At 41.2% G+C, this 16,342-nt stretch overlaps 1 protein-coding gene across 2 annotated transcripts in view; it reads left to right on the top strand.

Annotated features, from left to right (window-relative positions):
- The window catches only part of SLC6A20 (solute carrier family 6 member 20), a 71,018-nt gene that overhangs the window by 10,952 nt on the left and 43,724 nt on the right, over window positions 1-16,342 (top strand). For both annotated transcript variants that reach the window (XM_081971291.1, XM_081971290.1), the window contains exons 3-5: window positions 1,454-1,545; window positions 5,331-5,558; window positions 14,326-14,436. In XM_081971291.1, coding sequence (XP_081827417.1) covers window positions 1,454-1,545; window positions 5,331-5,558; window positions 14,326-14,436 — 431 coding nt within the window. The remainder of the gene's footprint in view (window positions 1-1,453; window positions 1,546-5,330; window positions 5,559-14,325; window positions 14,437-16,342) is intronic.

Genomic DNA, 16,342 nt, shown 5'->3' with positions numbered 1-16,342 from the left:
CCCTCATCCAAATCATTGATGAAGATGTTGAAGAGTACTGGGCCTAAAACAGAGCCTTTGGGTACTCCACTGCATACTTCCCTCCATGTAGATGCAGTTCCATTGAGGACTACACGTTGAGTGCGGTTGGTCAGCCAGTTACGAATCCATCTGGTGGTGATGCTGTCTAACCCACATTCTTCTACTTTATCTAGTAGTAGGTTATGGTCTACCTTATCAAAAGCCTTACTGAAGTCCAAGTAAACTATATCAACCACATTCTTCTGGTCCACTAATTTTGTCACATTATCAAAGAATGCAATAAGATTAGTCTGGCATGATCTGTTTTTGACAAATCCATGTTGACTTTTGGCTATTACTTTGTTTGCTTCTAGGTGTTCACAAATTCGTTGCTTGATTATTTTTTCCAGAATCTTTCCTGGTATTGAGGTCAGGCTGATAGGTCTGTAGTTTCCTGGATCTATTTTTTTTGTTGATTGAGATGTTTTTGGCCAGGTCAACTCATCCATGAAGGAATGGCACTATTTTACAGAAATTATTGATTTGCTGGAAAGAAGTAGAGAGGATTCATTTGGTTCTATGCGGCGCAGGCTATTAATTGTTGCAATGTGAAAAGCTCTTTGTTCAAGATTCCAACTATTCCATTCCATTCCCTTGAAAAATGTTTAGGGTTTTTTTGTTGTCATTTCCTGCAGGAAGGATCCTGTAGCTCTTCTCTAATGAAAATGCTTCCCTCTTCCATTTCCTCACTATTTCAAACTTTTGCTACCAAAATTTGCAATAAAATCCAGAAAATAGAATGATAGAGAAGTATCTACTATTTTAATGGCCTATCATTCACTCTGGGTGTTCTTTTTATGTGAAACGTTTCATTGAAATAATTACAAGAAAATATGCAAAGGAGGGAATTAGTTAGATTAAGACTGTGCATCTTCAAAAAATGATTCATTAGAAGTGCTGCAAGCTTTATAACAGTGTCAGCACTGTATCAAACCTTCTCAGGAGTGTAAGCACTACATCTGGGCTGCTAATTAGAGCAACCATTAATTTTTAAGGCTTCTGCATGAGCTGTACAAATATAATCCTGACAGAACAATTAATCAATGGAACAACTTGCCTCCAGAAATTGTGAATGCTCCAACACTGAATGTTTTTAAGAGGATGTTGGATAACCATTTGTCTGAAGTGGTGTAGGGTTTCCTGCCTAAGCAGGGGGCTGGACTAGAAGACAGTTAAGGTCCTTTCCAACTCTGTTATTCTATAAGCTGTTTTAAGCAGTTAATTTGTTAAAGCAATTCTTAAATTACTGACATCTTTTTTAAACTTATACGGAGACCTTTAAAAAAACCTGAGATTGTTTTCAAAGCATCCACATTTCTGTTGATTCTTTCTGAGGGGGTGTTAACAATGATCAATTAATTCTGTTTGCCTGACTTATTTTTCTTGTTTTCAGGAATTGCCAGTGTTGTTGTGTCATTTTTCCTCTCCATGTACTACAATGTTATAAATGGCTGGGCATTTTGGTATCTTTTCCATTCATTTCAGGTGGGTCAAACAATGTCTTGAACTTCAGCGATGTGTCAGTTATCTTCCTTTCTGGTAGGATATTGTGATTGAACAGGTTGAATGTGTATGTGTTCCATCTCCTATATACAACAGAAACTCCAGTGATAAGAGAGTGAGAGAGAGAGAGTGAGGGAGAAAGGAGGTGGGGAGGATGGATTGGAATAAATATATCCAGTTTTCAAATGCATTTTTGCCACTTTAGTGTGCTCCCAGGTATGCAAAAATATATTATATGAAGGACTCGAGAGATAACTCTATAGCGTGAAAATGCTGCTTATTTAATTGGCCTAACACCTGAGGGTGAGCATTGAATTTTCTAATTGGCAAAGCAAGCAACTGGTTTCATGTTTTTTTCATCAGTCCTTTAGTAAGCCAACATAAAATTTACTGTCTTTGTGGCTAATTTTCCTGTTCTATGATGGGACAGACTCTTACCTGGTAGATTCCCCCAGCGTCATTTTCTCTCCTACCAACATTCCCTGTTTTTTGTGAACATGACCAGAAATTATTTCCTCTAATGTGAGATGGGACAAGGCTGAACAAATGTGCATGAGTGTTTGGAACATTATATGACTCACCTGTGCATTGTATTGCTAAGGGCTACTTTCAATATTCCTCACTATCGCATAAACATACTGCAGTCAACAATAATTATTTTATGTTATGCCTCTTCAGTCCACAACTGAGGCAGCTTTATGTTGTATTTCACTTTTAAATAATCATTGTCCATCTTTTACTGGAACAATTTTTGCCATGAGTGTGATCTAGCTATATGTCTTCACAAGGGACAAAGATGAGACAATTATCAATAACATGTATATGATAATACCATCATGCAAATTCTATGACTTATCTACTTGTAGCAGACATTGTGGTGCAAGTACATAATTGTGGCATTTGCATAATGGAATCATTGCACACAACCTCATGTTTGATGTCATTGTGGTTTGTTGCAGATGCCACTGGTTCTAGCAAAATTAGCTGAATATGTGTTTACTAAACTGATCTGGATTGGGGAATCTGTCCAGATCTTGCAGACCACTTTAGGTTGTTGTGAGCATATCCTACCTCTCTGGTTACAGGATACAGCGCTCCATTGACATTTGGGATTGGTTTTAGAAGACAGCAAATATCTGGTATGCAGCATTTGCCCATGTAATGCATAACCAGTGCGGTCTGAAATAACAGTGAAATAAATACATTTTGCAATTAAACAAAATAATATCTCCCTGATGTTCTACACAAAAATTCTAATTGCATAATACTTCTTGGACTTGGGTTGTTCAGAGTGCGCTAAGATGAAATGGGAATATATGACCAAACAAAAAAACTTCCCTGCAATAACTGTCATGACTTCTCACTTTGCTGTGCAATAGCAGTATCTATTGAGTGTGTGTGTGTGTGTGTGTGTGTGTGTGTGTTGGAAATGCAGAGCATTATCATAAAAATGCATTCCTGTTCAGTTTATTTCCTTGTAGAATAAAACTTATGTTTACTTTTGCTTATTTCAGTGCTGGGCATAAGTTCATATAGTACAAAATAGTATCCTTTCTGCACGTGGAAGATCTCCATTTACTTTACAGTTGAGGAAGAATGCCTTCTTTCAGCATATTTCACCATTTTCCATATAGTTTATGAATGCTGTTAGAGATTCTAGTAGAGTAAAACAACCAATGTTAATTCATGTATGCTGGCCATCTTTGACTTAAATAATAATTCATAACAATCCCTTGGAATATTGTGATTACAGAACTGAATATTATTAGCAAGCCTATAACAAAATGGCTAAGCTGTGAATTCCTTGATGCTCTCAGAACGTGGTTGTTTGTTTGTAAACATTTTATTATCCAACTAGGTGGTATCATCAATGGTTAATGAAATATTTAAGCTACTGTTATTAGCTTAATAGAAAAGAACTAGCAATCCTTTTCTCTGTAGGACAACAGCAAATGTGCAACAGCTCTTACAACATGGTCAGTTAGTGGCAAAATGTTGTATTCATATCTTTAGATGTTACCTGTTGAGTAATGAAATGTCAACAAGCAACCAAGTTCAGAGAACACTAAGGCTCCTCAAACGTATAACAATCTAGTCCTCCTTTTTGCATTTATTCTCTCTGGCAAGTATTGAAAACATTGGGAACAATACAAAACCGCATGGGATATGTGGCACACATATAGGTCAAAGATAAAACAAAAGAGTGGCTGGGACAGCCCTGGCACAACTTTGTTTTGTGCACCAGTTGCAGCCTTTCTTGGATCAAGAATCCCTGCACTCAGTCATTCAAGTCTAGTCACCTCACATCTGGACTATTGCAATGCACTTTATATGGGATTACCCTTGAAGAGCATTTGGAAGCTACAGCTGGTGCAGAATGTGGCACCATGGGCAGTTCTTTGGACACCTAGAGTGGTCCATGTTACACCACTGCTTCACAAGCTGTACTGGCTGCCAGTTTGCTTTTGGGTGCAGTTCAAAGTTTTAGTCATAACCTTTAAAGCCATGCATGGCATGACTCCAGGCTATTTGAGGAACAGTCTCACCCAATGAGACTGGCTTGCCCTACCAGCAACAGCAAAGGGGACATACTGTAGATCCTGTTAGTCAAGGGATTTCAGCTGGTGTGATCCAGGAGAAGAGCCTTCTCTGCCATGGCTCCTATCCTCTGGAACATTTTACCCCCAGACATGGGACTGGCTCCTGACCTTCCATAAGAGCCTGAAGACCTGCTCTGCCAAATGGCTTAGGATCCCATGGGTGGGGCTTCATACTGGAGGCAGTTGACTAAGTTCAATGCCACCTCTCCATCCCATATGTCCAGTGCTCTTCTTTGCCATCTTATCTTTATGATTGCTAATGTTTGTATCTGCTGTTGTATAATGGACATGTCTAATGTTTTTCATGTTTTTCATGTTGTAAACCTCTTAGAGGCATTGGGTACAAGATGGGAGGCAAATAAATTTAAAAATAAACAAATGTAGCAAAATTGAATAGATTTGGAAAGGCCTAAGGACAATAAGATTCTTTTTAAGTACTCAATATGTTAATCTCTCAAAGCTTCATTAGTAATTCATAGATTTTCATACAAATTGACCCCCCCCCAAAAAAAAATCATGACTAAATATCTCTTCTCAATCATGACACACTATTTTAAAAAACACCTCAAACCACTGTATTATGGTCCAGAAATGCTTCAGGTTTTTTAGGTCCTGTTCATGTAATATAGTATGCTTGTCACTGAATAGGAGCAGCTTTCCAATTTGTCATATAGTTTTCTGTTGCTTATTAATTATAGATATAATTATACATAGATTCCCAAGATTTGACAGTCAATTATTGTCAGGATTCTTACACTTTATATAGCTAGGATCTGGCAAAAGTCTCACAGGAACAGTATGGGTACATAAGAATCTTTATTGCAGACAAAAATAAAGCAAAACAAGCAGCAGATTGCCCATTTCCAGAGTGAATGTTCAAATGCTTCTTCTAAAGGTAGTGGTTCAAACCCATAGCATTTTCTTTATGCCCCTTTAATTAATTTGCTCTGTACTTCCTGCTCTTGAAATTGTTAAGTATTTACAATACTATCAGTTATGGGCTGAAAATTGTCATGGATGATTTCTCACATTGTGGATTAAACCCAGTTCACGAGCTCTACCACATACCCACCTTCCCCATATCTTGTACTGCAGCCTTTTTATTTGGATTGTCTGACAATATTGGGAATAATCAATATGGGTTTAATGTGTGATTCATCCTTGAAGGATCCTTTGCCATGGGCAAGCTGTCCACTGAATATTAACCACACAAACTATGAGGAAGAATGTGAGAAAGCAACACCCACTCAGTACTTTTGGTACAGGAAAACCCTTAATATTTCTCCATCTATTGAGGAAAGTGGAAGCATCCAATGGGAACAAGCAGCTTGTCTCATTCTGGCATGGCTAGTGGTCTATCTGTGTATTCTGCGTGGAACAGAATATACCGGCAAGGTAAGAAATGAACTGGGGTTGAACATACTGGCATTTTATAAATATAATGGAAGCCAAGAAAAACAATTCTGAAAATCTTTTAAAATAATTTGGGATTTAATTTTGCCAGGCAATTATAGTTAGTTGTACCATGTTTTCCTGAAAATAAGACCCTGCAACTTAGCCGCTCGTCAGCTGTTCGCTTCTGAGATGTCCCGCTGCCTCTTGAAGCAGGATTCTGCAAGATTTGCTATGCCATTGCACACATGAACTGCAGCACCGCCATGAGGTTTGATATACTGGCAAAGCTGGCTGGTAGAGAGAGAAAGAAAAGAGATAAATAGAAATGAGAGAATGGGTAGAGAGAAAGAAAAGAGAGAGAGAGAGAGAGAGAGAGAGAAAGAAAGAAAGAAAGAAAGGCAGAGTGAGAGGAAAAAGAGAAAAAAACAGAAATGAGAGAGAGAATTGGGAGAGAGAAAGGAAAGAAGAGAGAGGGAGGGAGGGAGAGAAATGAGAAAGAGAAAAAGGGAGAAAGAGAATGGGGAGAGGAAAAAGGAAAGGAAAGAAAGAAAATAGAGAGGGTGAGGAAAAAGAAAGAAACAGAAATGTGAGAGAAAATGAGGAGAGAGAAAGGAAAGGAGAGAGAGGAAAAAGAAAGAGGGAGATGACAGAGAGAAACAGAAATGAGAGGGAGAATGGGGAGAGAGAAAGGAAAGAAAAGAGAGAGGGAGGGAGAGAAATGAGAGGGAGGACAAAGAGAGAGAAACAGAAATGAGAGGGAGAATGGGGAGAGAGAAAAGAAAGAGGGAGGGAGGGAGGGAGAGAAATGAGAGAGAGAAAAAGAGAGAATGGGGAGAGAGAAAGGAAAGAAAAAGGAAGAAAATTGAGGGGGAGGAAAAAGAGAGAAACTGAAATGAGAGAGAGACTGGGGAGAGAAAAGGGAAAAAGAAAAAGAAAGAAAAGAAAAAGAAAGAGTGGGAGAGGACACACAGAGAGAAACAGAAATGAGAGGGAGAATGGGAAGAGAGAAAGAAAAGAGAGGGAGGAAGGGAGAGAAATGAGAGAGAAAGAGAGAATGCAGAGAGAGAAAGAAAGAAAAGAGAAGGGAAGGGAGAGGAAAAAAGAGAGAAACTGAAATGAGAGAGAGAATGGAGAGAGAGAAAGGAAAGAGAGAAAAAGAAAGAGTGGGAGAAGACAGAGAGAAACATAAATGGGAGAGGGAGAATGGGGACAGAGAAAGAAAAAAGAGATAGGGAGGGAGCGAGAGAAATGAGAAAGAGAAAAAGGGAGAAAGAGAGAGAAATGACAAAATGAGAGAGGATGAAAGAGAGGAAAGAGAGAGAGAAACAGAAATGAGAGGGAGGGAGGGAAAGAGAGATCTATTTCCCATACACAGGGAAACCACAATTGCAAACCCTAAACCCACACACAAGGAAACCACAATGTTCATGTATGGTACAACAATCAATTTATTCAAATTCATCAATTTATTCAAACTCAACAATTTATTCCAATATGCTAGTCATGTAATCATCTTCTACAACATCATCAAAACTCTGCACATCCTGAATTCCAGTCTATGTTTCTTGTGAGTCCATTTTATTCAAAACCATTGGTCCCAATCACTCATGCTTAGCAATAGCAGTCTCCTTAAAAGAGTACCTCCTGTCCATGCTGTTATTGCATTTGCAACACAGTCATCACTTATTTTCTCCCACACATTCTTGACCCAATTTGTTAAATTCTGGGCGAAGAATGGAGTCGAGGCCAGAGTAATCTTCAGTCAAACTTGTTTATTAACTCAAGCGGTAACAAAGCTCAATAGCATGGTTGACAGTGCTCCTTTTATAGAAGGCTATCAGCCAGTCAACCAATCAGAATAAAGTATTGTCCCACCTCAACAGGAGACCTGAGAGAGAACTTCAACTACTTATTTTCAATATGTAACATCCCTCTCCACCAAGACAGAGTATTACATATTTAAATTTATGCCTTTAGTATGTGCAATCTTGTAGATAGGCAGGATAGTGGTGCATCCACCCCAACCTGTGCAGTTCAGTCTTTTCAGCATTTGGAGTAGGTGGGTCGTTGGCTGTTGCTTCAGGAACCAGGCCCATTCATGCCAGTGCCTCTTTTGCTGACCATACCGTCCTCTCTGCCTGTCCATTGCTGAAAGGATGGAATGGTGTGACCAGGGCATGACAGATGCCATGACCCACCAGGAACAGTTCGAATTGGTTTGACATGAGCTGTGGCCCATTGTCTGACACTAGTATGTTTGGCAGTCCATGGGATGCAAAACGTTTTTGGAATGTCTTGATCACAGCATCTGAGGTGGTTGTTGTCATTAGCACAACCTCCACCCACTTATAGTATACATCTACAACTGCCATAAATGTCTGTCCCTGAAAGGGGCCCGCAAAGTCAATATGGATTCTTGACCAGGGTGTTTTGGTGGCTTCCCATTCATGTGCAGGAGTTGATGGGGGTGCTGGTCTCGACTCTTGGAAGGCTGACGACATGACCCATTCAGCAATAGTTTTGTCCATGTTGGGCCATCAGACATAGCTACGGGTGAGTGCCTTCATTCTTACAATACCTGGGTGGCCTACAGCATCTGTGGCACTATGATTCTATTTCCCCAAAGTAAACAACACCTTTGAGCTGACAGTTCATGTTGCCTGGTGTGGAAGGGCAGGAGCTCTGCGTTGACTGGTCCCTTTGGCCACCCCCTCTACACCCAGTTGAGAACTTGGGCAATTACCCGATCTTTGTGGGAGTGTCCAGTGACCTCTGCCACTATAATGAGGCTGGGCAGCAAGTTGTCAATTAGGAGGACAGAGTCTGCTGGGGTCAGGTCTTCTATAATGGTCAGAAGTAGGCATTGGTTGAGGCTGTCAGCATGGCTCAGGTTCTTTCCCAGTTGATGTATGAGATGGTAGTTGTGTGCTGCTACAAAAATTGTCTAGTGCATCATGGAAGGAGACAAAACATGAGGCATCTGTCAATTCCCAGCAAGTAGGCCCAGTAGTGGTTTATGGTCCATCATAAGGTTGAAGCATCTGCCGTATAGTTATTTGTGGAAGCATTTGACTCCTGTGACCGCAGCAAAGGCTTCCTTGTCTAACTGGCTGTAGTTTCGATCAGCCAGTGACAAAGTTCATGAAAAGAATGCAATCGGAGAGTCTCTCTCATTCAGGAATCGGTGGCTCAGGACTGCTCCCATGTGTCGCAGGTGAGAACTAAGGGAAGGTTCTCATTGTATTGTACTAGGATTTTGTTAGAGGATAATAGGTCTTTGACAGCTGAGAATGCAATGGCTTCTTTTTGGCCCCAGGACCAATATGTCTTTTTGTTTAGCAGTTGATGAAGATGCTCAGCTACTAAAGCCTTGTGTGGCAAAAAAAAAATACTATAAAAGTTTAGGAGCCCCAAGAATGCTTGAGTTTAGTTTTGTTCTGGGGTGTTGGAGCTTTCTAGATGGCTTGGACCTTTGTCTTTGTGGTGTGTAACACTGAGACATCGATAAGGTAGCTGAGGAACTCTACCTGTTGGACAGCGATCTTGCATTTTTCTTTCTTCCACTTCCTAGAACCACACTCTTCACACTCACCCCAAACTGCAGCTGGCGACACATAAAGGCTTCCCAATGTGTTATGATTGTTTGTGCTTCAGTTGTTGCATCATCAACAAGTAGTTGTTGGTAAACTTGGGGAAGGTCCAGTTTAGAGAAGACCTTCCCTTCACTCAGAGAGTGCAGCAGATATTGCATGATTGGCACCGGGTATGCGTTTTGCTGCAGCGCCTTGTTTTAAGTGCATTTATAGTCTGTGCAGATATGGACAGAGCCATTTGGCTTTATGGGAGTCACAATTGGAGTCTCCCATTTTGCATGGTTGACTAGTTCCAGGATTTCTTGGGTGATGAGCTTGTCTAGTTTCTCATCCACCTTTGAGCGTAATGCGAATGGTACTCGTCACAGCTTAATGCAGATTGGAGCAACCTGGGGATCAAGGTTAAAGGATATGGGTGTACCTGTATACGTGCCCAGATCTCCTTCAAAAATGTCAGCAAACTCCCAGGTCAAAGTCTCAATATCTGAGTCACTGATGGAGTTGATGCCACTAACTCCCAGACCCAGGGAGGAGAAACAGTCTAGTCCCAATAGAGTTGGTAGGGAGCCATCCACCATGATCAGTTGCAGGGACCCCACAAAGTTCTTGAATGCTATTTGGAAGGTTCCACTTCCAATGACAGGAATGCTGCTCCCTTGGTAGTCTGGGAGGTAAAGATGGCATATTTCAGCTGTCTTTTAGAAATTTTTGGCACCAGTCTTTTTATGGTGCTTCAGGAGATGATGGTCATAGAAGATCCTGTGTCCACTTCCATGTGACAAGGGGATCCCTGAATCATGGATCTTCTTAACATAGGAAAGGCTGGGTTGCCCAATGACTGTTTCTGCCTAGCAGGTGCCCTTAGAGACAGTGACACAGCCTTTTCCATAATTTTGTTGTTTTTATTGTGATCTTTGGGGGCCAGATTGTCTTGTTGGTTGGATGGCATGACAAACTCTGGCCAAATGTCCCCTTTTCTCACACCTTTGGCAGATGGTGTTCTTAAATTTACACGCCGCTTGCGGGGGATTCTCGCTACAACCCGCACATGCTGTTTGCTTTTTTTCTGTGGTCATGCTTTTCTCTTTGTGACATTTGAGCCAATGGATGTTCTCATCTTCATCCATTGATTCCTTGTGGTCCACATTGTCATGGTGTACAGCAATTGCTGGTGGACTGTTTGATTTCTGGATCTCAGCCATTGACTTATTTGACATTTTGACTGCTTGTGCCTCATCGACTGCCATCTGTAGGGTGAGGTCTGTTCTTGCACTGTAACTTGGCGTTCCTCACTCCACGAACCACTTTGTCCAAAGGAAGGTCATCTAAGTCTCTGAATTTGCAATACAGTGCTGTCTTCCGAAGGGCTCAATGTATTTGTTGATGAATTTGCCCTCTGCCTATTTGCAATGATGGAAAGTGTGTCGGTGAGCAATTCATGAAGGTTTGGTGTAGCTTGTTCTGCAGTGTGACCCAAGGTACTGACTGAAGGACCAAAGGAGCGACGAGAGCCCTGGCCGTCTCGAAGATGTCTGGCCGCAGAAGCTTAGGAATAATGCCCTTTTCCTGTCATCCAAGATTTCCGTAAACTCATTGGCTTCAAGGAAACATTCGAAGTGAGCAATTATGAGTCCCAAGTCTCAGAGGCTGAGTTGTATGGAGTAAACATAGTTAGCGCTGCCATTTCCAACAGATTGTTGCAAGCCCCAGCAATCTGGGTCAATGAGCCTATAGTCAATGGAGCTGTGACAAACGGTGGATCGCCTCCAGTGACTTCAGCTCTTGAGTGGTTCAGTGATCAGCTCTTTTGCAGTATCAGTTTCCATTCAATCCCACCTTCATCACCAGTGTTAAATTCTGGATGAAGAACAGAGTTGAGGCCAGAGTGATCTTCAGTCAAACCTGTTTATTAACTCAAATGGTAACAAAGTTCAATAGCCTGGCTGACCTCTTTATAGGAGGTTGTCAGCCAGTCAACCAGTCAGAATAAATTATTTTCCCATCTCAACAGGGGACTTGAGTGAGAACTTCAACTACTCATTTTCAATACATAACATAATTCACAAGCTCTGGCAGGCCAGGCTTCAAAAAATTCCCTTTCTGGTTTCTTACCTTTCGGTATTCAATGTATTTATTTATTTGGCTGTGGAGATGGTCCTTGAACAGCTTGTTAATAGCGATGTCCAGTGTCTGGAAATAGCCAGTCATTCCTGCAGATATCATAATTTAATCAATCCTGCATTGGGCAAGACATTTTTTCATGTCCTTGGCAGGGTGAGTGCTGGCTGAGTCCAGATCACCATGCTCTTTGGCCACCTCACACAACAAGTGGGATCATTAGCTCCATTCACTTCCTGATAGCTGCTTGGGTGAACCCGACCTTTTCAGTTTCAAGGACATAAATCCATGAAACCCTTTCAATTTTGTCCTTCTTTCCCTTGCTTATTATTAGCGGTGTGACTTTGGTTGCATCCATATGAAAAGCCAATATGCACATCACACATGTACTTTCATATCCCATTGAAGGAATATAAATTGATGTGGCCACCCTCTGATCAATAGTTGTTTGAGCTCCTTGGCCAATAAATACTGCTGTTTCATCCATGGCGACCATGTTCAATAGTGGTATTTGGAAAAGTCAATAACATCAATGAACAACTTGAATGCAAGTGCCCATTTGACAAGTTCACCATCTTCCAGCTTGAACAGTGAGGCGGAACTCTTCAGAGGCAGTTCATGTCACTGAAGGAAGCTATCCAGTCAGTGTTGAGAGGCTTTGAATTGTTCCTGGGTAATTTCCAACTGTGGTGCCATTGCAAGGGCAAATGGTTAAATAACAGTCCTGCATACAACCAAAGCCTTTGCTCTTCTGTCAACGATTCATTCAGAGATGCTCTCTTCAAGTTCAGGAAATAATGGCTGCCGACCTGATCCACACTTACCATTCTTGTACCAGTTGACTGAGGTTATCACATTCTACTCTCCATTTTCGGACCATATGGAGATCCAATATCATCTTTTTGCAGAAAGCTGCCAGATTCTTGCTCTGAGAATCCTCCATGATTCCCTTCTTGAATTCCATGGAATAGCTTTTTCTTTTTAAACTCATCTTGTCTGGGGATCAAAATAAAAGTAATTTTAGATAATTAAATTCATTAATCCAAAACCCTGGGGTGTGGTGGTTGGGATTTGGCATTGCGGTTTTCCTGTGTGAGAGATCAGAGTCTGCAATTGTGGTTTCCCTGTGTGGGGGAAATGTGTCTTTATTTTTCTCCCTCCCTCCCTCCATTTCTGTTTCGCTTTCTTTTTCCTCTCCCTCATTCTCTCCCCCATCATTTTCTCATTTTTCTCTTTTTCTCTCTCATTTCTCTCCCTCCCTCTCCCTCTCTTTCCTTTCCTTTCTCTCTCCCCATTCTCTCTCATTTCTGTTTATCTCTCTTTTCCCTCTCATTCTCACTCACTCTTTCACTCTCTTTTATTTTATTTTATTTCTTTCTCCCCACTCTCCCTCTCATTTTTTCACAGCTGCAGGAGTAAATGGGAGCAAGCGGCAAGGCATGTCGCTAGGCCTGCTGCTCTTTTTGCAGTGGCCATTAGGGTGACAGGAGATACATGGTGGCTATCGTGGTGTTGCGGGAGTGGTAGGGGCACGTGAGGCAAGCAATGAGGAGGCCCAGCAATGTGCAATGTGCGTCACTGGACCTCCTGCCTCTTTTGCAACTGCAAAAGCAGCCACAGTTGCTAGAGGTGGCAGGAGGCAAGGAGTTAGGCGCAAGGCACATCACTAGGCCTGTCACTCTTTTTGCAGCAGCCATTATCAGTAGCTTGACAGAAGTGTGGGGTCGGGTGCATGTGGGGTCGGGTGCATGCAGGGTGCATAGGGCATGTTTCCCCCTCCCTTCTCCCCCTCCAGCCTTACCTCCTCACCTTGTGTTTTTTTAGGCGGCAAGCAACCAGAAGAAATGGCAGGGACTGGCTGCGTATGCGCTTATATACTTGGGGGGGGGGGTTATGTTCGGGCGGATTAGTTTAGTGCATGCGTTCAAAGCCCAATTAGGCTTATTATTAGGTGAGGTCTTATTTTCAGGGAAACGCAGTATGAGTAAAGACAATTAGTGTGGTGACTTTTTAACAGAGAAATAGGCTCTGAGCTCTGTGAATTTCTCTTATCACAAAAGTTCATGTTAATAGAAGGATTTTTATAGACATATGAATAAAAATATATATAGTTGAAATGAAATAGGCAGTGATGCATGTGCATGATTGTACATATGTGCACGTACATGAAAAAAATTCTGAACTGAACTGGGACAACATTAAACATTGTCATAGAAAGATTTGAAAACTTGCCCTACTAAATGATATTTAAATGACTATTAGAATATTACCATTTTTAGCTAACTACAGATAGTCCTCAACATAACTATTTGTTTAGTGACCTTTCGAAGCCACAAGGCACTGAAAAAAGTGACTTATGTTCATTTTTCAGTTACCATTGCAGTATCCCCAAGTAACATGATCAAAATTTGAATGCTTTGCAACTGGCATGTATTTATGACGGTTGAATGTCCTTGCGTTCTGTGATCACCTTTTGTGACCTTCTAACAAGCAAAGTCAATGAGGAGGCCAGATTCACTTAACAATTGTGTTACTAATTTAATTGCTGTTATTCACTGAATTAGGGCAAGAAAGGTAATAAAATTGGGCAAAATTCACTTAACAATAGTCTTGGTTAGTAATGGAACTTTGGGGCTCAACTGTAAGTCAGGAATTACCTATATAAGATTATTAAAGCTGGTAATTTATTTATTTTTCATAAGAAGGCAGAGCTTAAATTATGGTCATTCCAAATAATATTACATAACATTGAAGTATTTATTTTAGTGATTGAGGTCATCACTAAAAGTTCAGTATTGGTATACATATAGTCACCATTTGAAATTTAATCTAAATGCTAAATATGCTAAATAATAGCATAATAATGCTTGTTGTTGTTGTTAGTCACAAAGTCATGTCTGACCCATTGCGACCCCATGGATAATGTTCCTCCAAGCTAATAATGCTAAAGAATGCAAAATAATATTCTTGAAACTCATTTAGAATTTAAAATAAAGATATTAATTCTCAGCTATAGAAATATTTGCACTTCTAACAAATGTAACTTTTTTTTGCAGATTGTTTATGTAACAGCTATATTACCTTATATAGTCCTTATGATATATTTGATCAGAGTCTTAACACTTCATGGAGCTACAAATGGACTGCGATATATGTTCACTCCAAAGGTACATTTAAAATAGAACACTAGTTATTAGCTTGCTGAACGGTTAATATTGCACAATTATCCATTCTCAATCTGTAGAGCATCTGTAGAAGTAATCAAGATGGTACCAAAATCGTGCAGTTGAAGCTTCCCTTCTTCTGCATGCATTGGATATGCAACACCTTTAAAAAGGACAGAATTTTGGTGCCTTCTAAAATGCCCCACTATAAAAGATGCCATGATCCTATCAAGTAGCCATAATTATATACATTTTAAATAATTTTTATTGTTGTTAGCTGCCCAGAGTAACCTAATAGTAAATAAATTTAATAAATAAATGGATAAATGATAACATTCATTTTCATACTGAGAAGCTGTCCTGATTATTAATAATTGTATAGCATAAGTGGGCAGTCATTTAATAATTGGGAATTAAGGTTTAAATGAGGATTGAAAAATGCAGAATAAGAAGGGCTAGGGTTTTGGAGAGATTGTGGATTATTGTGCCTTATAAAATAAAAATCCCTATTTTCATGCTTTTGTACTGCAATACAAAATAATACAAATAATATCAACTTTTGACTATAATGGTGCCCAAAACTTCCATCATAAGTCATGATGGCTATGTACAGGCATCAACATGATCACACCCAATTTTACAACTTAATTTTCAGTGGTCATTAAACAAATGCCATATTGTCAAGTGAATGCAGTGGTCATTAAGTGAACTCCACAGTCACTAGGTGAGTCAATACATTCCTATGGATATTTTCTGCTGGCAATTGGCAAAGTCATAAATTGTAATCATGTCATCTGGAATTGCTGCAACCAGCTGTAAAGGAAAACATGTTACTAAATGCCCAAATGCAGTCAAGTGATCATTGATGTCAGGTGGGTTTCTAATGGTTTGGACCAATTCAACCGAACCAGCAGTGGTTTGACGGCCTGGGTTGCTGCCGGTTCCCACATGGACTGGCAGCAACCCAGGTCTGCCATGCCCCCAAACTGGTTCTCCCGGCGGCACCATAGACGCTGCCATCTTGGTTCTTGCTTCTGGATATGTGCAGAGCAATTCTAATTGCACTGGCTGGCCATACCCTGAACTGGCCCACTTCGACGCTCACCCTGCCTCGCCTTCGCCATGTGCATCCACAGAACTGCCTCCTCCTGCCTACACACAGGTAAGCATTTGCACTAGCCTAGCCCCCCTTCCCACCAGCCAGCTTCTCCCGAAGCTGCCAGCATTGCAGCCCCCCCCTGGAGTTCCAAGTGGTGGGCAGGACAGTTGGAGTGAGCTCTCAGAACTTTTTCTGTTAGATACCTCCCCTCTAGTTGTTGCAAGGACAATAGTAGTTTCCAGTCAGGTCCTCTCTTTTCAGGTGGAAACAGAGAGAGACCTGATTGGCTGAAGCGCTGGCCAGCTCCCCTTTAAAAAGGGAACTGCCAGACTTCTCACTCAGTGGATGCCTGTACTTGACCAAATAAAGAGCTGTTGTTATCTTAGCCTTTTGTGCCTTTCATTACCCAATCTAACACTGGTGACAAAGGTGAGATTGGAAGGCAATTAGGCAGACAAAAGAGCAAAACCCACTAACAAAGAGCTCAGTCACAAGGCAGCGATTCCACCTGGAGTGCAGGAAGGCATCAACCAGCCATTATGAACCCAGAGAGAGTCACGATGGCCACCTATGCCCAACCACCTCCGTTCAATCCAGCATTGGACGACTGGGACGCTTATCTGCTGCGGTTCGAGATTTTCTTGGAGGCGAACAATCTCGGTGGCGTTCCGGAACCCAGGAAAAAGAACCTGTTCTTGGGTTACTGCGGCCCCGAAGTTCTAGAGACTGCCAAGAACCTCTCCATGCTGATGCCGCTACACGCCGTCTCCTGGACCACCCTCCAGCAAATGTTGAAGATGCACTATGTTC

This window comes from Natrix helvetica (assembly GCF_964273705.1).
Source record: "Natrix helvetica genome assembly, chromosome: Z".
In the NCBI taxonomy this organism is placed as follows: domain Eukaryota; kingdom Metazoa; phylum Chordata; class Lepidosauria; order Squamata; family Natricidae; genus Natrix; species Natrix helvetica.
This window is presented reverse-complemented; position numbering and strand designations above follow the sequence as displayed.